Here is a 23,082-nt window from a genome sequence, read left to right on the forward strand (position 1 = left end):
ACATAAAATACAAGTGAAAGTACTTAAATTGTACTTGAGATTAAATAATACTTGAATATCAAATGTATATATAAAAGATATTCCTGAATTCTAGTACAGGATATTAACAATGACAATTTTTAGTTAATTAAATAAAATACTGTTATTTTTCTATGATCTAACCATTCACCAAAAATTATTCAAAGACAATTAATGATAAAATGTAACATATAAAGCGAGTCTGTTAGTCAGTCTTTGATGGTTCAAGTATTTTTATATTAACTAATTATTTTTTTAAAATGTATAGTTGTTTTGGACGATTTCAAATATTTCGGTAAGTTAGATTTTCATAAATCAATCAACGATAACATGTTTAAGATAGGTAGATGAAATTAGAAGAAGTTGAATAAATTTAACTGTTCGATTGCTTTAATTGAGTTTGCCCAATCTAATATACTTTTAATTATAAAAATAACCATAGCTTCTGAATAAAACTCAATATTACCATGAAGACACCTGAAAGAATTAAGTGACATAATAATATGGTTTAAAGATGTAAAAATATTATTTAGTACCAATTTTTAAATTTTCAAAAACTACAAGCAAGTAAGAGTATTTCTAATAAGACAATCCCATGATCTATTTATTAGGCAGATTAAAAATATGCATCGGCTCCTAATAGAATATGATGATAAATGGGTCGATACTGGAAAGTAAAAAATGGAAAAAGTGATAATGAGAACTAAAAATATCAATCAGTTATAACATACATATTAGCTTATTAAAGGAAGTAGTCAGAAGGGAGCAAATATTTATAAAGCTAGAATCATAGATCCCTTTACTAAAAATTAATTATTTTTGGGAATATTAGATCAAAATTTATAAAATAATCCAACTTACAAAAATTTGACAATAAAATCGACCAAAACTACACATCTTAATGATTTAAAAAAATATCTCGTGTAAAAATCAGTTAGTAAATGTCAGTCACTTTATATATCTTACAATATATCTTACCCTGATCCGTATCTGGATCTGTGTGATAGTGGTAACCTTGTGTTACGCCCTCGTGGGAATGCGCTCTACCTAATCTATGCAACCTCGCCATTTGCGCGGCAACACTGTAAGCGGGAGGTTGTCTTCTGCCAGGGCCTAAAAACGAAGGAAAAAATAGCGAATATCAACAATGTTATCATCTCTTTATATACTACAAATAATGCAAAATTCGTTAAATATTTGGCGTCTAAATACGAGAGGTGGATAGAAAATAACTAGTAGTAGTTTTGAGGAAAGATAATTGTAAAGTTGCATAAATTAATGTAATTGACTCCAAAATAGTCCATATTTTGCACTCAGCGATATTTTCAGTTTCCTGAAACACTCTTAAACTGGATCTTTGAGATAGTTTTTGGCTCTATCAGTGATTCGTCATCTATGTTCATAAAACGACAACTCTTTGAGATTCACTTTATTTTTAGAAGTAAAAAATTACAAGTAGCGAATTTCAAAGCTGGGACATGTAAAAATACCATACTTAATATTTTTGGTAATTTTCCAATGAATTTACCAAATTAAAAGTACTACGGTAAGATACCGGGCCATGTAAATTCTATAATTGAGGAAAATTAAAGGAATATACAAAACTGTTTAAAAAAATATATCCAACTGAACGTAACATAGGTATAACATCACTCAATAAGTCGTGTGACTGACACACAGATGGCACTGCTATTGTCAAATACATATGACGTTTATGAAGTACCAACTTTCAAAAGACTACTGTAAAAGCTCAGCAATTGCTTCTAAAGTGTTAACCGGACTCTGCATCGAAAAGAACCATTGGTTATTGGTTTGTTGAATTTAAACGTGGTCTACAAACACAACTGATGGTGAACGTTCTAGTCGTCTAATTGAGGTGGTTACTCCGGAAAACATGAAAAAAGTCCACAAATTGGTTCTATCCCAAGAATAGTTCACCAATAGGATTGATCAATCCCATAAGACGTACATACGCCAATTCTTGAGCCAAGGTCAAGTGATGCTTACGTCACCTGCAGACCTCGACGGCTTGTTTACCATTTACGCTGTGCGGTATTGCTTGTGTTTTTGTTAATTCGAAAAGGTCGTACAAGTGATTGAAGAGTTGGAAATTCGTTTTTTACTTAGTTCTACGTTTTAAAAACTATTATTTGTGTGTATTATATATGTGGAGAATAGTGAACAAAGACAATATTATTGTTTAAGGCAAAATAATCTTGTGAGACTTTCAAGGGTAGGTAAAAATGTTTTGTTATATTAAAGCTGGATTTAAATAGCAAAATAAAAATTAAAATCCAAGTCAGTTACTGGCTGAAAGAAAACCAGCTGAGCAGAAATGACAATTTAATTGGCTTATTTAAATTTCTATTTTTTATACACCACAATAAAAAATTAAAAAAATGGGCGAATCATAACAGCGTTTTTGGTCGGTTGGTTTGCATTTGTCCAGCAACTAATCTAGATTTTTATTTTACTTTTTTTTGCTAAATGAAACTTTGTTTGTTTGATTTTAGTGCATGTAGTATATGTCCAAAAATCAAAATGCCTGGTACACGTTGTGCTGTGTATGGTTGTGGTAATACCTATAAAACAAGGCAGCAAGAACATGAATATTTTATATTTCATCGGTTTCCCAAAGCTAAAGATCTTGTTTCCCAAACTATGAGAAAAGAATGGATATTACGATGCAAACGGGAAGATAAATTTAACCCTGATACTAGCTACATCTGCTCAGTTCATTTCACAGAAAAGGATTATGAAAGAGACTTACAGAATGAATTATTAGGTTGGTGAATTATTTAATTGTTTAGTGTAATAGTTTATAGCTTTCAAAGTCTATACTATCCCAAAATGATTTTGGTAATGAAATTTAGTAACTCAATTTGTTCATAAATATATATAATATGTATATGTATTTTAGGTTTACCACTACGAAAAATATTGAAAAAAACCGCTGTTCCTACTTTGGGATTGTATTCAAAAAAATCAACAAGTGAAGCTAGTAGTTCAAGCATCAGTTCCAGAGAAGAAAGACTGGCCAAACGAAATGCAAAGGAGGAAGTGAACAAACTTTTAAAAGTAGCCACGTTAACAGCTCCTATTAATACTTTTTCTGATGATACCGAAGACCATAATCCTAAATCTTTTGGAAGTATTCAGTTTGAAGAGCATGTACCAGAGCCTTCCACTACCTATTATAAATGGAACTTAAAATTAACTGAATAATTGGAAATTGGATTTTAAATTAATATTAATTCATAATAATGAATAAAACTTAAAAAAATAACTGTATTTTTGTTAAAATTGGCCTTTAAACTCATCAAATAGTCTAGCTCAACAAAGAGTTAAGACCGGTCGAGGTCTGCAGGTGACGTCACGTATGGCGATTTTTCGCACGCACATGGCAGACACATTCAGTTTATTGAGCAATCATATTGGTGAACTATTCTTGGTTCTATCCAATCATAAATTAACTGAGACTTACCATAGGCATTTGTTAATACTTTACATACGTCATTGTATGTTATATCAGGCAAATTCTTTCAGACAAAGTAAATAATGAAAATACCGCTGACAATTTTGTTACTTTTCAGGGGCATATATACCTACTCGTACTTTCGAAACCCGCGAAATTTAAAAATTAGCGTTATTTTCTGAAAATTGAGGTTATTTCTTTTTCTGTTTGATTGTTTATTGTGGTCTTTTATCTATCTACCTAACCTAATCAAGTTTATGAATCAGTCTAAACTATAGCGATTATCATCTATTGGTTTTCTATATTATTAGTAAAATTTTCGTGGCATTTTCTTCACTTCAACAATTACTCCGTGGAAAATTTAATTTGGTTCATAATTTAAAGTGTTTATATATTGATCACCTATTGTTGCAAAGAACAATAGGTTTATTCGGAAAAATGATGATTTAATGGTGATATTCATAAAACTAATGTAAAATGTTAGTCATTATACAAAGTATATATAATGAAGTGATTGATGTTTAGCAATAATATGAGTATTAGTACAGCCGCAAATGTAAAACATGAAATTTGCAAAGCATTAATATATACAAAAAGCAGCAGCAGGTGAAATTATAGCCACATTTATTATACATACAATCAAAAATGTAAAATTTAATCTTATCACTCAATACCATAATTTGAATGATTAAAAGTAAATGAAAATTATTTCAAAAATCTAAAATATGTGAAACATTTAATACTGAAAATTAAGAATGAAATTTGCAACTTATATTCAGCTAAACAATGAAAATATGACAGTGAAAACTGCATTTAAATTATAGATAATGTCACGTTCAAGCTATTAATAAAAAGAAAACTATTATTAATTTAAAAATGATTTTCAAAGATGTAACTAATAAAAAAAATTTTGTCGATAACATGCATGTACAGTGGCTAGACTACAGAACTTACCGATGGAATTACGAAAAGCTATAGGTAAAGGAGGTAAAACGGCCACAGCTAGAGCACAAGGAGGTATAGCACCAGGACGATTGGGAAACCAGCCTATTACCAATGACAAATAAACTAATATAACTACATGGCACTCTTAAGACAAAATATCCTATGTACATTGACCGCATTTTGAATGTTAATAACATTATAATTTATATTGATATATACGTAATTTATGCAAATTTGAGATGGTGAAAATTTAGGAATAATACCTTTGTGTTGAAATACATCAAAAACCATTATTTTCACTCTTAAAATTCTCATATTCAACCTAATTACATTCGAAAATTTTGGATAATTTTGATCATATAAAACATTAATTTTCCCTTTTTCAAAAGAAATGTAGATAAGCATTAATTCGATAATAATGTACAACTTTTATCAAACAGTTAAGTGACAAAAAGGGAAGAAAATAGATAGCTTTTTAAGAAAATTTGATAATTTGTACTAGTGAAACTTCAAAAATACTTACTTCAAATTTAGATTTGCACTAAAAAGTAAAAATTAAGCCAATACTTAAGTCTTGGTTAAGTTGTGTTAGGTAATTTCGTCGAAAGTTAAAAAAAAATGTAAATTACAACAATACTTTGAAGTGTTTACAGTCAAATTACTAAAACACTGTATATCAATTTAGAATAACTTGATTTGGAAGACTACTTTGACTTTTATATGTACTTGTATTGAATCTGATCAAATTATTATCATATTCCTAGAAGACACGAGAAATCTTTAGTCTGCTAACATCATCAGCGACCATAAATACGGCTTCCGTAAACATAGATCAACCGGGGACCACCTAGCCTATACCACCAACGTATATACTGAAGCTATAGAGAAATATGGGGAATCCAGAGCAATGACTCTGAATATATCGAAGGCTTTTGACAGGGTTTGGTAAGAGTGGGTTAGAAGCTATATGATTTAGTTTAATGCATGAAAGACCCAGGCGGCTATTTAGACAAAGAAGGCAGGCACTGCAGCTCAGGATTTGGTCCTGTCTGGACATAAATTCGCTTGTTGGGTATTGAGGTTGAAAGTAATATATTCTGGCATAGTCACGTGGCAGATTTAGCCAAGGTAGCTTCACAAAAACATGGAGCTCTATAGCTATAGACCACAACATCTTCTAATCCTCTACAAGGTCCAGATTCGTCCTACCTGACTCTGTTTTACCGATACTACCACGACAAATGCTCTTCCGGGCTCCCCGGCTAGGGAATTTTGCAAGAGCTACTCGACAAGCAGACGTGGCTCATGAACACCGAGTTCACCTGCGGACATCCAGAACTTCACTTTATCGGGACTTATATCTTTGAAGAAGTGCAAATATGTGAAGTTTGCTACCAAGGCACGTCTTTCCCGAGCGACCACAGAAGATGAATATATAATTTATTTCAATAACAATCTTTAATGACTGTACTTTTAATTCTATTCTTTTATCCACATATGATAATTACGATCTCGTAATAATCCTGTGGCTTTGTTTACGAGTTTCTTCACATCATTTTCAGGACCCAAAGATTGTAATTTTGCATAAGTGATGTTTAAATGACATGATTTGATCAATGATTATGTTTCTTATTACCAATTGGCATCTCTGGGATACTTTTGGTCTATCCCTGTACTTGTCCCTTGGAGGAAATACCTTTGAGGCATATCTGTCAAAAGTTTGTAATAATTTTGGGATGTCGTCTTCTTAATTCGTAATAAGTATTTTATGCTGCAACAAATTCAGCATTTCTTCTTTTTTATTAAATCGCAATTACTTTTCTATTATATCGATTCAAAAAAAATAAGCTAAGTAGCTAAAATATAAATCAAAATTTCTTTTACAATAATTTCCAAAACCAAGAAAATAATTTGTGTCAAACTACATAGAATATTTTATCTAGAATAGAACAAAACATCAAAATGCATACATTCATGCCTCCATACAGGTTTTGAAATTATTATTTGGTAATTTTATTTTTTAAATTTATTAATTTAAGTTTATATACAAAAGATCATACAGAAAATATAAAAGTTTGAAACAAGATTTACTATTGACACTTTGTAATGTGTAACTGAATTTTTTAGCTCTTTCATTGTTTTCTTATCCCTTTTAATCCCCGTCTCAATTATCGTTGTTAATTGCTCTTCTAGTTCCGTTGGTTTTACTCATCACACACCTTTTCACACTTCATCCATTAACACATTCAATACAATTAATTTATTAGTCATTGAAACATACATACCTGGGATAGGAGGTGGATGCCTGGGTGGACTCGAACAACGTTGTTGGTAGGAATGACAATCATTGGAACTGCTTGTTACTTGGCTGATCGTGCTATGACCAGAGTCCGAAGATGAAACCGAACCTGCATACATGAAACATGCCATAATCTTTTAAATGGCGAATGGGAAACAAAGTGGTTCTTTACTTTACTACTAATTTTTTTGGTGATAGTCAAAATTATGAAAACTTTTATATTAAAAAAAACATTTTATCTAACAGAAAATTAAAAGGCATCTGACATAGTACAAATGTGTTTAACGTGGTATAGCAAAGTATTTATTTTACTCTTACGAGCTCGTGTCCGCCCTGGAACCGGTCCTGTCCAAATTTAGTGGAATTCTAAAATTCGGCGGCTGCACCTTTTTATATAAGTTTTTAGGATAATCTCTAGGAAGGTCTAATTATTTATTTGTTTTTATTTTCTAGATTTTTTGAGAATTGTTTTGGAATACTCGTAGTGAATAAACCGAAGTAGAAAGTAATAGAAGAATTTATATAAATTAGTTAGGTTAGTTGATTGTTAGCGATAAGTGAATTATATTAAGTTAGTGTACTATATAGTGTTTAAATAAATTAAGAGACAGTGGCTATTAATTCACTCCACGAATAGAAATCGTATAAATAAATAAGAAAAACATTACATTATTTTTGAAATGTACTGAAGCAACTTAATTAAATTTTACTTTTTACATTCCATTTGGTGTATTGACAACTTTTGTGGTCACTAATGATCTAGACATTCACAAGATGCAAATTATACATGCTTAAAAAATGTGCAATTATAGAAGAAGAAAGAAGTTTGACATGAGCGCAATCATAAGTATTTTTTAAAAATTTTTATTTTTCCATATGTTTTATCCATCATGAAGTTAAAAAAGTTGTCGCAGACATGCAGTAAAACATATCAAAATAAATGGTAGATGAAAATACTCACCAGAAGTAACGGTTTTTCTCAAAGGTAAGTTACTAAGTGAGGTAACACTGCTGCTTTCGGCGGACAGAGCAACTGAAGGAAGAGGTGTAGGTGTATCGGAATGAGATCTTTCGTGCATTGCTCTACCTCCATTTCCCGAGCTATTTGAGCTGTGGGATCCGTAACTTGAATAACTCCCTATAAAAGAAAATGAATAAGAATATTTACTAAATATATAGTTTTTCTAGAAAATATATAAGAATGTCATACTCATGTTGATTAAGAAACCCAAAACGCATCTACAACTTTGTAAAGGAAAACTTTCAGGATGATATTTGATTATTTTTACTAAGAAATATTACAATGAAACACTATGTGTTAATAACCATATGAAAGGTCGCTTTTTATGTTTTTTAAAATGTTTGGATCACCTTCAAAAGGCAATTGGCAGTTGTAGTGTCCTTACCTGTAGCACTTGGTGCTCTCCTTACAGCAGGACTAGGTTGACTGAGACCATGAGAAGGAAGACGCGGCTGATGGGGCCTTGTTTTATTTGGTTCCGATAATGCCAATAATTTCCGTACTGCTTGAGGTGAAGCCGAACCTGAGTATGACAAACAATAATTTAAAAAAAAAACTTGTTTTGTTCAAATAAATCGAATTAGCATTATCGTGTACCCAAAATTAATTTAACAAAAAGGTTTTAGTACAAAAAATGACAATAAATTGACTGGTAGTCAAGCAACGTTTTACAAAATATTAAACTAATAGAGAATACATAACAAAAATATTTATGGCATCTAGATTATATTGAAAATCTATTTTAATAAGCACTGCCGTGTCAGTTCTATGTATGGCATACCACCATATTTTTTAATTATTCAAATAGTACAGCTTAAACTGAGAAAGAGAATTTTGAGATAACGGATACAAGTGCGATTTATGAGATGTCTACGAGGGATATTCTGAAAATAAATATAGTTTAAAAAAAAACTCAAGGACATCAAACTAAAAAGTTAGAAAAAAATAATTTTTAAAATAAGCTTAAAACAATGTTGAATGAAAAATACTGGTATTATTGTGAAAAAAATGTTGGGCACGACAATAATAATAGTATTTTTCATTCTTTATTGTTTTAAGCTTATTTTAAAAAATTTCACTTTTTTAGTTTGATGTACTTGAAAAGCGTGTTTTTTAGTTTTTTCAAACTATATTTTTCACTTTTTAGTTTCTTAATTGATACCACCTACATAAAATTGCTTCGCTGTTTATATACCAATATCTCATCGAAACTTATATCGAGCCGTATAGGTGTAGTTGGTAAGGTTGTCAAAGTGCTTAATTTCCAACACGGTTCGAATTCTCTATCAAACGAAATTTTTATTAAATAAGCCACTTGTTCTTAGTTAAAAGAAGGATTACAAACAAGCTCACAAACAAACCCGCATACATTTCACTGATTTTGTGGTTTAAAACTGTCAAACAAAAGATAGGCTACCAAAAATTTTATGCAAAAAGGGTGCCATAATTGCTAATAAACCATCCAAAGGTAAACTAGCTTTGACATTTTTGGACGTCTAAACAGAGATAGTGATTCATTACCAGATAAAATCGTGACTGACGTAAAAAATTAAGAAAATGTTTGTTACCAAGGAAGATACTGCGAGTAACTTTTTGAAATATGCAAGATGAGCTTCTGATTTATACACTAGAGCATTGTGACACAATAAACTCTGAACAGTACTGTCGTACTCAAGAACTACTAAATTCATTCAAATTGGAGTTTCAAGAATGAAGAACAGGCCAGCAATTGAACGCTTTGACACTAGCGACAAAATTCTGCGACAAACCTTGTGTTCTCCTGTGAAAAATACCTCATTTTTTGACGACTATGTAAAAAGTACTTTCAACTGCTTTTTCAAATGTAGCTACTGAATTTATTTTATACGTTTTCAATTTAGTTAAAAAATAATTATACACTTTTATATTGAATAGAGGTATTTATTTCAAATAGAAATTGTTGATTAAGATTCATAAGACCTTTCAAATACCAGTAGAGCTTAGAAAAATATGGTGATGATATCCAAAAAAGGTGCTGTTATGATAAAACCAACCATATCTACTATTTTTTATATGTATCCTTTTATTAACATATTGTAAATAATGATTTTTAGTTTTGTTAGCCACTATTATAAATAAAAACTACAAATGAAACTAACCGAATTTGGCAGTCGGTTTTCGCTCATCGCTAGCACTGCTCGTACTGCTTGTTGTACTAGGAGCTGGAGAAGAATGTCTTTTAGTTCTCTGGATTCCGGGTGCAGAAGAACTTCCAGTAACCGGTCCTTCACATTCCAAAGACATTTCATGTAGCTTCGTTTCATCGGTCTCTACTTGGAGGTTATTTAAATAGGCCTTAACTCTGCGTACCATTTGAGATTCTTCAAACATTTTCTTTGGATTGGGAGCTGCTGTTGACTTCTTCCGTCTCTTTACAGTTGCTTGACCTATGTTAAGGAAAATTAGGAAAATAAAAGAGTACTAGTTGAACAATATTACCTTGGGTGTGATAATGAGTTGATGCAGTAGTCAACTGGTTAAGGGCTACCATTGCATTACTGGCAGGTTGACCGCCCAATTTTAGCATAGTGAGTAAATCGTACGGACTACTACACATATTACTCAACGATCTAACTTCCTTAGCTATCATTCTCAATTTTTCGAAATTAATTAGGCCTTCGACTTTGGAATCGTTGCCGAGGTGAATGAATGTCAAGTCTTTTTTGACTATTGGATAAAAAGGTATCTGGAAAATAGAAAAATTATATAGTTAAGAGTAAATTGAAAATATTTAATTAGTTAAATTTTTTTTATATTTTGCCTGAATCCAGTTTCATAAATTTTTGTTTCATTGAAGAAGATAAAGAGAACAATGAATACTGTGTAATTTAAGTTTGTTTTCTATTCAAGCCCTATTTCAGTTATTCACTTATATATACATATAAATGTATGAAATTGTTGAAATTAGTGGTAGATGTAACTGGGATACAATGGTGATGGGTGTAGCAAGATAAGTTATTGTGATTTGGCATCCAAAGACAACTTCTTTCCAAATTTATCGACTCGATGTACATACGCGATTTATATGGTTTTTCTATCGTATTCCACTTTAATCTAGAGATATGTGTGTTTGTATAATTATCCTTATTATTATTCCAGTCCTATCTCAAAAACTAAATCAAAATGAAAATCAATTTACTGGCATTGGGTTGTCATGATTGCCGTGACGTCTGCAAAGGTTGCTATGAAGGTATCGTCTGTGCTTGGAACGTCTTCTATGAATATCAGATACAGAAATGGGTCTAGAACGCTACCCTGAGGTACTCCAGATTCTATCGTATGGTAATTTGAGTAGTTAACTATTATGTGAAACCTAATTTTTGTTATTGATTTTGATGTTTTAGCCTCTTCTACGATCAGTTGAGGTTTACTGCCTTCAAATGCGGCATAAGCACAATAATTCCTTAAGAACTTAACAACATCGCGAAATCCACGATCAATAACATCATTTGATAATAAGCTGAAATTTTCTAAAACAATTTTTCATTTAGGGTACCAAAAGTCCAGCAAAATCAGTAACTTTAATAATAGTTATTTTTTGGTACCATATGTATGTGCCATCTACATCAAGTTGAACATCACCAGCATTCAATAGTTTTTTGTACTATCGCAAGTATTGTTTATAAGTTCTTGACGAGAAACAGCAATTTAAAGTTACCTACAATCTCATTTTAGATTTATCTCTTTATAGCTCAACTAGTTTTTGAGATATGGGTGTTTAAACAATAACCATGGATACATACAAAAATCGTATAAATCGCGAGTCGACACTATGACTGAATTTGTAGAGAAGTTGTCATTGGCATTTTGCTACACCCAATTCTCAAAATTACTACATACAACACATATAACATCCACATAAATTATATAAAAGATTTGCTAAAAATTTATGATGTGTAGAAAAACATTTTTTATAACGGTATATATACACTAGTGAGCAAAAAAATCGACTCAAATCGCACGCTTGCCGTCAAAAGTCTCTAGCAAAAAAATCTGTAGCTTTCATCCTTTTTCTGATTTTAGCATCTCGAAGCCAGTAGTCTTAGCTTTATAAAGCGTGGTCTATGTTGTTATTGAGTTATTTTTTTTGTAAATAAAGAATACTAAACAAAAAGGAATTTTTAACAATGAAAAAGGATTATGATTAAAAGCTCAAATTCGTCAAAATAATAATTCATTTGAAATTAACTCATCATCAATATTTGGTGTCCCCAATCCAGGCCCTAATAACAGCTTCCAATCGCTTCTTCGTGGATCGAATAAGTTTCTTCGCTCGATCTTGTTCGATGCTCTCCCATTCTTCAGTAAGCGCCGTTTTGAGGTCCGATTTAAAGGTTGGTATTGGAGTTCTAACCTGTGGTATGTGAACCGGCATTGTCCTGTATTAAAATAAAGTTTTCGACGATGAAACTTGCGCAGGGAATGACGTGATCCCCTTAAATTTCTTCTATATATCGCTTCGCTGTTTACCCCGTGCTCTACTGCCACTTTCAACAAAAACCAACCCGAGAAGAGCCACGTTTTAGTTTATCTAACATTGTGCGAATCTTTCTCCAGGTCTGCTGTAGACTCGTCTTCTTCTAACGTTACTATACAGGCACACTCTGCTGTTGTATGAGAAGAGAACGGAGCCACATTGTTCATCATTCCAATTAACGTGTTCTCTGGACTACTCGGTGGGCTGGGGTTAATTTGGAGCTAGTAGGTGGCTTTTTTGGTTCAAGGTTAGCTGCCTTAAGTCTTCTTTTGACTGTCCAGGTACTCACAGACACTCTGAGCCCTTATTGGCCCGATTTCTCAGAGATATGCTGACAATGAATCGGTCATCCTTCTCGGATATGCATTTACGAAGAAAGTAACCAGTCTCTTGGTAACGACAGTAAACTCTGGAAACAGCAGACTGATTTATGTTCAGCCCACTGACCACGTCTCGCTGACTCTGGCCTTGTCGCAATAAATGACCGCTTGAGCAGCTTTATCACTTGTTGTGTCCATTTTCAACTAGAATTCTTTTTTGTTGTTATCGGTTGACGTTTGATAGCTAACTGATAGTGGTGAGTCAAGTAGAGAAGGGTGAGTTTCCTCTAATTAGTACTATTGTAAACGAGTATAAAAAGGGTAGTCGCCGATTATAACACATTGTTGAACTGTGAGAGTTGGAAACATTACAATATTTTATATAATTTTGAAGCTATTACTATTAGCTTTAATATTTTACTAAGAAAAGTTCAATTGCGTGTTCAGTTTTCTCGCCAGTGACTTGTTATTACGGGGGTGTCGCTTGTCTAAGTCGATTTTTTTCTCACGAGTGAATAATTAAGGTTGGTGTACACAATAATAATTTTTATTGAAAAATAAATATACTCACAAATCAAACATTGTCTTAATATGTAGATAAATGCCCAAATATACACAAGATGCAGAGTGTAATGATCTTAACATGGAAAACGAATGAAATTTTGGGATATGCTAACAGATATGATATTTTTATGTTTAATGTAGTAGATATTTCCATGCAATATCGTTAAAAATGGAAAAATTGTAGCGAATTATATTACATCTCACAAATAGGTTATAGAAGAGCTAGTTGATTGAGACCACACTTGTAAATGACGATAGAAGACTGTGGGTGAAAAGAAATTTCCACGGGACAATATAAAATCGTTAAACAATTTAATTCCAACCTACTTGTGTAAATTTCAATAGAAAGTAGCATTAAATTATAATAAACTATTCTATTGAAACTCTGGTAGAAAGAAATTGTATATCCTATTTAATAAAATTTTTCAAATCCACGTCAAAATTTGATCAGAAGTATTGGAAATACTTGTTTATTAATTTTTTTAGGAGTTTTCTTGCCCAAGAATAGTCTTCACATGTTAACAAAACATTAAAAATAATGAATGTACCGAAAAAAAATTGCTTTAATGCTAAAACCAAATTAATAGACTCTGAACCAAGCCTGAATGAGTGGCAGTTCTAAATGATTTGTGATATTAATGCATCTAAATGTAAATTAGATGCATTAATATATCAAAAGATCTAAGAAATAAGAAATTGAAGAAATTGTGATATAAAGAAAAAATACCGAAACTCAGGTAGATTGTGGTTAAATTGGTTAAAAATTTCACACTGACATTTTTACTAGAAATTTATGAATTACTGTGCCTTTATTTATATAATTTGTATATTTATATCGACAAGAAAAGAAGAAAGATTTTTGTTGATATCAGGTTTAAATCTGAATAATTTTTAAATAGATGTAAAAACAGGATTTTACTTCAATCTATATGAGATTGTGATTTGATCAGAGGTATTAAAAATACAAAATAGTCTTCACATATTAACAAAACATTAAAAATAATTAAAACTGAATCAGAAAAAGATTTGCTTTCATGCAAATCCCAAATTAGTAGATTCTGAACCAAGCCTGAATGAGTGGCAGTTCTAATGATTTTTCATATTGAGATATGAAGAAAAAATACACTTTCTTTCTTAATACAGAACCATGTATAAATTATTTAATAATATATAATATTTTTATTTTGAAGTGCGAATCCATTGCCTTCTAGTCACCCTATATCCATGCTTGTTTTAGTCAATATTATAAAATGATATCAAAAATGAAATGATGTGTGAATATTTTCGAAAAACACAATGCAAATAACATGTCATGTAGACTTACAGTATGCGTAAGTAGCAGATAGGACTAAAAACAAATAAACAATGAACAAATTTGTGTCAAATGTTTGGTTATTTTGTATTGAGAGTTTTGTTGAAATCGCAGTCCAAAATCAAATACAATCAAATTACGATGACAATGTCAGATTTGACATATTCACATCGGTGTTGCCATATCTCTAAATTTAAGTAGCAATTCTCGTATAAGTGACTTCCCTTTACTAATGAATAAATATATTTGCTTTGATTAATCAACGTGCAACTACCACTGAGGAAATATCATTTTGAATTGAATTTATATTGACATATCATATTTCTAAACCTAGTGGAAGTTTAGATTAGTTTTGTAACAAACATAACAAGTATTATACATCTAGATTAATTCAACAAAACTCTTTACCAAAACCCTTTCGAATTTTTTAAGTAGAGTAGCCAAGTTAATAAAAATAATGATAGACACTTACAATTGGTGGTTGGGTCTGTTCAGCGCTTACTAACTGTCGATATTTGCTCATGTTTCTTGAAGGATCCATGAGTTGTTGTAATTCAGCAAACACTCGTTGGTATTTTCCTGGTAATTTATCCCAACTCTGTCTCAACCTCGAAACTGCTCCATGACCCAAACCGCTTATTATGGCGAACATAGAGTTGAAGTTTTTGCATTCTTTACATTGCCCTGAGAAAGAAAGTTTATTTAATATCAAATTTAATAAGTTTTGTGTCATTAGTTATAATAGTTATAATAAAAAATAATAATTCTGAGGAAAACCCCAACCTCCTTGCCCTTCTTTTTCACATTGTCTCAACATAGACAAAGAAAAACATAAAGTAACTAAATAATTGAATCCTCATATCATATAATAAGTATAAAATCAATGTAACTTCTCTTTAAAAAATTATGGTACTCAAACGGTTTGGGTACACATTGTTCATAATAAATTAAAAATGATTTTTTAAACTTTTTTACTTAGTTTAGAAATACTTTGGTGATGACTCAAACATGTATAAGTTATTGTGAGAGAGTAATAAAGCGAAGACAGGAAACTTTTGGTGTTTTCTTCCCCTTGACTCAAGTGAGTTTTCAACACTACAAAATTGGTGAGAAATTTTATTCTTTTGTTGAAATGATATTCACTTACTCGCTACTTTGATAAATTGTTTAATTATCTTCATTCTTCTTACTGGATTGTGTTCCGAACAGACTTCTGATACCACCCAGAACGTTTCCTTGTTTACCAAAGACGCGAACTGTTCCAACATGGGCGTTCCGTATTTTGATTTTAATTCGAAGAGATCATCAATATATTCCGTCGGTTCAATTTGTCTAAAAATACTAAAATCTAACAAAGTTAATTGTATTGCCACTTCCACTGCGTTCAATTGCAAGAAATGTACAGCGCTTTCTCGTACTAACTCTGGCGCTAATTCATCAGGTACCAATGTTTCAGTAACGCCGTTCGTTTTAAGATAATATCTGCTACTTAAACCTATCCTTTCAGCTAGATTTTGTAGGTCGTCTTGTAGTCGTTTTTGTTTGATAGTTTGGTTGTCCGTTACTGATACTTCGCACAAACTGAAATTACTGCTAGGATCCGTCATGCCGAATTCTTGAAGAGCCAACATGACTACTTCGTGAGCTGTCGTTTCTTTGTGCACCAAGAGGTATTTGTAGCTTTGATCTGGCTTATAAACCTAAAGCATAAAAAATACTGGCATCAATTATAGAAAATCGTGATACCTTTCAAAAGGAAGTGAGAGGAAATATACTAGTAAAAGCAAGGCATGAAGGATGCCAAACCTTAATATTGTAGTGTCTATGAACCAAAACATATGCATGTCATAACGTGTTAAAAACCAAACAGTTGGCAAGTATGTGTACAAACGATTCAGTTTGGAAAATGGATGAACGTCACAACGAAGTAAAAAACGTATTATAAATACAACAAATAAAGTAGTTGTTTGAGAAGAAACTGAACCAAAAGAGATATGTTTGACGAATCATTTTTTTATTATTACATTATTATTTATTTTAATATGTTTTTGGACTTTCAGACAGACTTTTTACCTTGTAATTGTGTTTTTTCTATTATTAAAAAGTTGGTTCCCAAATGTCTAATCGAGTTAATTGACAACCCATGTGCCTAAGAAATCACTATATCAAGTTGTGCACGCTAGCACTTTCTATAATTGTATGGATCTTCCTAAAGAAATGCTTAATACTAAAAAACTGATGGTATCAACTGCTACAATGATACGGATCAAAGACAGTTCCTTTGCGTGCATTTTCTTGCACCACGTCAAGCGGCCTTTTTAACCACTTTGATAATTTCAAGTATTTTTTGAATGATGTACAAATCATTTCTTTCGTGATCAAAAACTTTTTTTTCAATTGTTTAATTTTTTCTTAATAAATTAAATTCGACAAAAATAGTCATAGTTTCATTGATCAAGACGTTTATTGTCTCTCATGTAATAGAATAATCAGCATTTGCAACGTTATTGTTTGGCACAATTCCCATATAATAAGATTCTATCAAGTTACAAAAATATTTATAAAATAACAGTTTGGGAAATTATGAAAACTGCAACTTCAAAATATAAAACTAAGAGAAATACCTCAAATATTTCAACAGTTAGAATCGCGATATTTTAGAAATGGTGATTCCTAGTCAAATATATAATAACAATTTTGTAGAAAATTTCGAAATTTTTATTCAATTTATTTTTATGATGAAACTTACTGTTTATTATAAAAATTGAAAAAAAAAAATTTGGAATTGTGACAATTGAGTCAATTTTTTTAGCATACCTAGAATCGATGGAGACTTCTGGGAACTTATTTCTAATAGTAAACCCAAGGTCTCTACCCAAATTAAACTCTGTGGGAATTTTCGTTATTTGAAATGTCTATTTTGATGGGACAATTTGTACACCGAGTACAATGGACTTTAAAATAAGGTATTTAAATATGCGTTTCAACTCTTCATTGAATCGGTTGCTTCTTATTGCCGGTGTGAGTAATAGATATTTTGTATTCTTGTCAAACAACTAGAATATACGTTTCAATTGACATTTTAAGTTTTAAATATTAAATATTCATGTATATACAGAGAATGTTTTGATAATAACTATCGATTGAATGTTGCAGGTGATGAAATATAAGTAATTTTAATACAATATGTTACTATGATGTAAGATTCATAAATATATTTCTTAATTCTACCTAAATAGTATAAATACTAAATAAATATGGGTTATAAAACGAGTTTTATTAATGTAGAAACCCAGATTTGAGATTAATGTTATGAGTTTCGCAATTTTTAATAAGGTTATAATAAATAAGTAAGAGAATCATCAGTAAAGTCATTGGTACTACTAAATATAAATTGATATTTATTCGGATAAATAAACGATGATAGTAAATAACTTACCTTCAAAACATGCTCTGGGTAATCTGTGCATCTCAAATCATCGTAACATATTGACATCAGATCGGGGTTGCTTTGAGACTGGTACAGATTTGATCCTAAAGTAGATGGGGGGTTAAAACTATCAACTTCGTCCTGTCCCAAACCAACACTAAAATAAAAATTGAATAAGACAAGAATGTAGCAAAAAGCAAATATTTGAATAAAGTTGAAAGATATGTTTACAGATTAAAAAACAATGGCATTTCTTTCCATATCGTTAACTTAAAGTTAGAGATACCAAATGCCAACATTTTTAATTTTACAATTTTTGGCAAGACTCCAGAATTTTCATTCAGTTTTTAGTTCAGATTAGTTCATAATCTCGGCGTAATGGGGTAGTAGATTAGATAATTCACAACCTGGGCAAAATAAAAATTTCTACTCAACAACATAAAACATTAAACTGAAAAGTTCGTAGACGTAGGAAGTGGAATTACCCTAAGCAACATTTTCGGAAAATTCCTGACTTTCCCGACTTTTTTGAACTGTTAAGATGAGTAAAGGAACTATAGATAGATAAGTATCCTCACGATTTTGCATGCTCAGTTCTGGGATGTTCTACCACTGAGCAGCAAGTATTATTATAAGTTGAAATGGTACGGATGAAGTTTGAATCTAAAACTTCAGGATGGCGTTGCTTGTACATCAACTGGTTGAAGTAAAGACCGTTCAAGGTCTATGAAAAATCTAAATATAATCATATCTGAATTTTGGTTGCTCCATGTAGCGAAGAAAAATCTCAAAGTATAGACTGCATGACTGCAAATAAATCGAAGAGGCATCTACACAAATAATTAGACACTAAATTGTGTGATTTTGTTTCGAGGAAAAACTGAGATTAAAAAATGGTAATCAATCTATTATGTAGTGCTTGAAGTAAATTAGAAAGCCTCTATACACCGATCGATGGAGATAAATCTATGTCCAGTAAATACAACGGTTTACAAGCATTTGTAAAAAAGTAATCTGAAAAAATTAACTGGACCCACTGAATGCTACATTGAAAAGCACCAGCAAAAATAAAATTTGACAAGTTGATTTCATAGATACCAGACCAATGAAATCGATGATGTTCATTTTATTATGAAGATAAGGGAGCTGATCTTTATTATTTTTAATCATTGTATGTTTTCCTATGGTAAAGTAATAAAAAAATTTAGAAGAAGGAAAGTAACAAGTATTTAACAGATTTCTACAACAGATGAGTTTCATAGAAGCCTTCTTATTTTATCTTTGATATACTTTGTTTTCAGCTGTAAGGAAAAGAGATCTAAATCTATTACATTTGAGTAAAAAACACTTAGCCCTTTTTAAAAATTGAGAAAAAAACAGTTTTTAAATATTTATCACTATCTCTATCAAAAGATAATTTACTAAGCTGTGATGCTGAAACACTTGAGTGATAATTTCAAGCGATACTTATTTGTAGAAAATTTGAGGTTTTGAAGTTGAAAATAAGCCCGTTCAACTATCACTATAAGAAGAATAAGAAGAGCATCTGGTAGATATTTCATCAAATACCTCGTAGAAGTCAAATCTTCTAAACATATAATCAACAAACTTTTGAATCGAGATCTAAAGTACTTCAGATTCTATGGCCTCTTTCCACGTCTTATCTTTATGAAAGTAGATTTCCTTCCTTGAAATCTCAATATGGAAATAAACTCAAAATGGCCATCTCTGACATGGTATATAAAGATATGTGCCTGAAGACGTGCTATTAATCATTAGAATGTTTCTTTATCATGTTCGCCCCTTCCGTAAATGTGCCCTACTTAATAAGGGAGTCCTTCAGTTTTGGATGCACTGATTTAAATTTCCATAACAGAAAGTGTTACAGAAATCAGGATATCAAAGGCTAAATGTACAAAAAAGAAGCAGTGAAGAAGAAGAAGATTAATATTTTCATTGTCATTCTTCAAGTACTAGAATAAATTTGATTGATTTGAAGGATGCGCAAACAGATAAAATTGTTTTTATTGTAAATTTTATAAACACTTACTTGATCATATTTTTGGGGAAAATACTCATTTTCATCAATGCCTTCTGCAGTCTTCCCAACGTCATAAAACTCTGCTTTTTCCCTCCTTTAGCTGGACTGTTTATTGTCACTGGTTGTGAAGCAGGGGTATCATGACTCAGTATTATATTTCCGTCGACACTGGACAATCTCGCTCTAGGATCAGGAGGAAGTTTAGTAATTTCTGAAACTTTTCTGCCACGAGGTCTTGGCGAGTTATCAGGTATGTTCAGCATTTCTTTGAAGTTCAAAAGATTCGATTTCACAGTAATACTCAAATGAGTGGTTCCTTTTAAAATTTCTAAAGCTCTCGATAATGACATATGTTCGAAACTGTGATTATTAACTTCTAAAATTTGATCTCCACGTTTCAGTCCGACATCTTCAGCTTTAGATTTTTTGTCAACTTTCGAAATGAATATTCCAAAGTTTCTTTCGAATCCTCCGAGGATTTGGAAGCTTAAAGGTTCATCTCGATTCGGTCTAGCTAGGACGACGTTTCGAATTCGCGCTTTAGCTGCACAGGCAATGTTAAGAAGCCTTAGTTGACCAGACATCTTTTCTGTTTCGAGGCCTTGTTCAAACGTTTCCAAAAATTCTATCATGTCAGGATCCGTTTCGAAGTCCGTAAAATGATTATTAACCCAAAGTAGTACCACTCTTGTTACACGATCGCGAACATCGGGATCTTTGAACCAATCCAGAAGTTGATTAGCTACGTATAAAGGACTTTTGATGAAAACTCTATGGGTTAATAGGAAATCTTCGACGTAAGTAGGATCAGTTACGGAATTTTCTTCTATTAATTGTTGCATAAGTCGTTCTGCTGTAGCTCGTATGACTACATGACCTCTTCTGTTACTACCTGGATCCATTGAACCTCTAAGTTCAGTTACCATGACTAATTTACCATCTTCTTCGTGTCGTCTAGTATTTTCTTCGCCTTGATGGAGTATTCTGTAGTAATCCGACTGAGTTATGCAAACAAATTGGCAATCGTCACATTTAGTGATCATTATACCTTTGTGGTAAAGTTTATCCATAGTAGGTAATATACCAAATGCATCTCCCATGTATAGAGTCTGACTTGGTCCATCTTGTATGACTACTTCTACGGACCCGTTAACTAGTACCGACCAAGAATCCAGTTCTTCGCCATCGTTCATAACTACTGTATTTGATTTTTCAACAACGGCAAATACCATGACTGCGCACAAAGCTCTACGCACAGCTAATGTCATGTTTGTAAAAGCTTTTAAGTGTTGAGTAAATTCCAATAATGCTTCTATGTCATCTTCAGTGCGTTCTGCTGGTTCCTTTTCGAGACAGTCTCTCACTCTATCTCTTACTGTTAAACTCTACAAAAAGTTAAAATATTCAATTATGTTAAATGTTAAATAAAAAGTGTGAACTTACATCCATACTCTCTGTCAAATCATCTTCTTCATCGCTATCGACGATGCTTTCGACAAGCCCGGTAAGATCGAGCTCATCTCCTTCTAGTTCTGAATGGGTGGAGGCCATGGTGTCTGATCCACTATATGCGGAACTCGTATCTGAAGAATGCGATCCTCTTGAACATTTATGGTATAAATTTTGTCTTGGAATGTTCTGAGCATACTGAAAATAGAATTTCAATTTATTAAAAATAATGCAATAAAAGTGTATAATTCATTCCTTGTATGAAATTAGTTTCATGTGAATTGATTTCTGAATCTGAGATCGTTCAAGTGTCGAGGCTGATCAGCTTTGGATACGGTTGAGTTAACAGAATGTGTGAATAATGAAGAAATACACTTTTACCAAAGTTTTATTTTGGTCACATCTTCCAAAACAATTCTTAACTGCTTGTTAAGGATATTCCACAGGTTTTTTAAGAGATCTAGGTATGATCTACGGAATAGTCATTCCATAGTATTGATTCCAACCTTTTTTAGATGATTCCTGACAACCTGAACAACATATATTTCGGAATTATCTTGTCTACATTTTGTAAGTTTCCTTGCATGCATCTGTCAGTTCCATTTAAGTTTTAGAGATCCGTTAGTTATATTAGAGAAATATCTCTCTTTAAACCATTCTATCATCTACGAAATCATATTGTGTTTGAAAATTTGCATTAAGCATAACATGACATAGATAGCGGTTGGGTAATTGGAAGACTTAAAAAAACAATCATTTATTGGTGTTGTGTTTCACATTAACACGTTGACTGCCGACTACGAGATAACTTTTAGGTTTTGTTCTTTGCTAGAACGCCGACTTGCATTACCATATGGATTTAACGCTGGCTTACACAAACAGAAAATTTATTAATAAATGAACAGAAAATAATTCCATAAGATAACACGACTCTACAAAAAAATTTTCGTTCTTTGTCCTAAAGTTTATACTATTATTTTCCAGTTAGTTATGCACAAAAACGAAAAGAAAATACCTTTTTTCGGTATAAAGTTTGCTTTTGTGATAGTTATAATAATAATACTCATTTTTCAATTTTTTCATAAATTTTAATTGATTTTAATATTTTTAAAAAGACCGCGCGGTGAGAGTGGGGTATTAACGTTTACACTGTGTCGCTAGATGGCACCCGAGAGATAAATAACCATCGGGTGTTATTTACAAGCCCAGAATAACTTAAAATGTCGTCACGAAAGTGCAAATACGATGCTGATGCATTTCGTTTTATATATGTGGTTAATTTATTAAAGTTCGAGACGTGAAATATGAACTAAAGACATCTCACGTTCTCTGTGAAGCCTATGAAGCATATTTTGACTGTCCTGTACGGAATCAAGATAAGCCATGGGCTCCACATGTTGCTTGTAGTTATTGTAAAAGGTGTTTGGAAGGTAAGCAATTTTTATTTAATTAAGCGGTGAATCCAAAATAATAGACATATTAATTTTTATTTTTATATTTTTAGGTTGGTATCGAGGTGAGAAAAGGTCTATGAAATTTGCAATACCAAGGATTTGGTGAGAACCAAAAGACCATATTACTGACTGCTACTTTTGTATGGTGAATCCGAGTAAAAGACGTAGAGGTAAAAATGCAAAACCTATTGAATATCCTGACCTCGAATCTTCTTCTGCTCCAATTGCTCACGACCTG

At 31.8% G+C, this 23,082-nt stretch overlaps 2 protein-coding genes across 9 annotated transcripts in view; one reads left to right on the plus strand and one right to left on the minus strand.

The window, feature by feature from the left end:
• Window positions 1-23,082, minus strand: part of LOC130441054 (rap guanine nucleotide exchange factor 2) — a 191,572-nt gene that overhangs the window by 5,852 nt on the left and 162,638 nt on the right. For 5 of the 7 annotated variants that reach the window (XM_056774542.1, XM_056774545.1, XM_056774548.1 and 2 more), the window contains 12 exons: window positions 21,385-21,588; window positions 19,951-21,326; window positions 17,910-18,057; window positions 15,618-16,170; window positions 14,943-15,154; window positions 10,237-10,483; window positions 9,897-10,184; window positions 8,144-8,281; window positions 7,699-7,875; window positions 6,724-6,846; window positions 4,448-4,540; window positions 997-1,131 (listed from right to left, as the gene is read on the minus strand). In XM_056774542.1, coding sequence (XP_056630520.1) covers window positions 997-1,131; window positions 4,448-4,540; window positions 6,724-6,846; window positions 7,699-7,875; window positions 8,144-8,281; window positions 9,897-10,184; window positions 10,237-10,483; window positions 14,943-15,154; window positions 15,618-16,170; window positions 17,910-18,057; window positions 19,951-21,326; window positions 21,385-21,588 — 3,694 coding nt within the window. The remainder of the gene's footprint in view (window positions 1-996; window positions 1,132-4,447; window positions 4,541-6,723; window positions 6,847-7,698; window positions 7,876-8,143; window positions 8,282-9,896; window positions 10,185-10,236; window positions 10,484-14,942; window positions 15,155-15,617; window positions 16,171-17,909; window positions 18,058-19,950; window positions 21,327-21,384; window positions 21,589-23,082) is intronic. The other 2 variants (XM_056774544.1, XM_056774543.1) reach the window with 2 other exon arrangements.
• On the plus strand, window positions 1,925-3,985 carry LOC130441057 (THAP domain-containing protein 3-like). Of its 2 annotated transcripts, XM_056774559.1 has the most exons (3): window positions 1,925-2,251; window positions 2,532-2,803; window positions 2,939-3,985. In XM_056774559.1, the coding sequence occupies exons 2-3, from the start codon at window positions 2,560-2,562 to the stop codon at window positions 3,241-3,243; spliced, it is 549 nt and encodes a 182-aa protein (XP_056630537.1). In that variant the 5' UTR covers window positions 1,925-2,251; window positions 2,532-2,559; the 3' UTR covers window positions 3,244-3,985. The 2 variants fall into 2 exon arrangements, with proteins under 2 accessions (XP_056630537.1, XP_056630536.1); XM_056774558.1 differs by having other exon boundaries at window positions 1,926-2,803; window positions 2,939-3,535.

Source organism: Diorhabda sublineata, chromosome 3, assembly GCF_026230105.1.
Source record: "Diorhabda sublineata isolate icDioSubl1.1 chromosome 3, icDioSubl1.1, whole genome shotgun sequence".
NCBI classification, from domain to species: Eukaryota; Metazoa; Arthropoda; class Insecta; order Coleoptera; family Chrysomelidae; genus Diorhabda; species Diorhabda sublineata.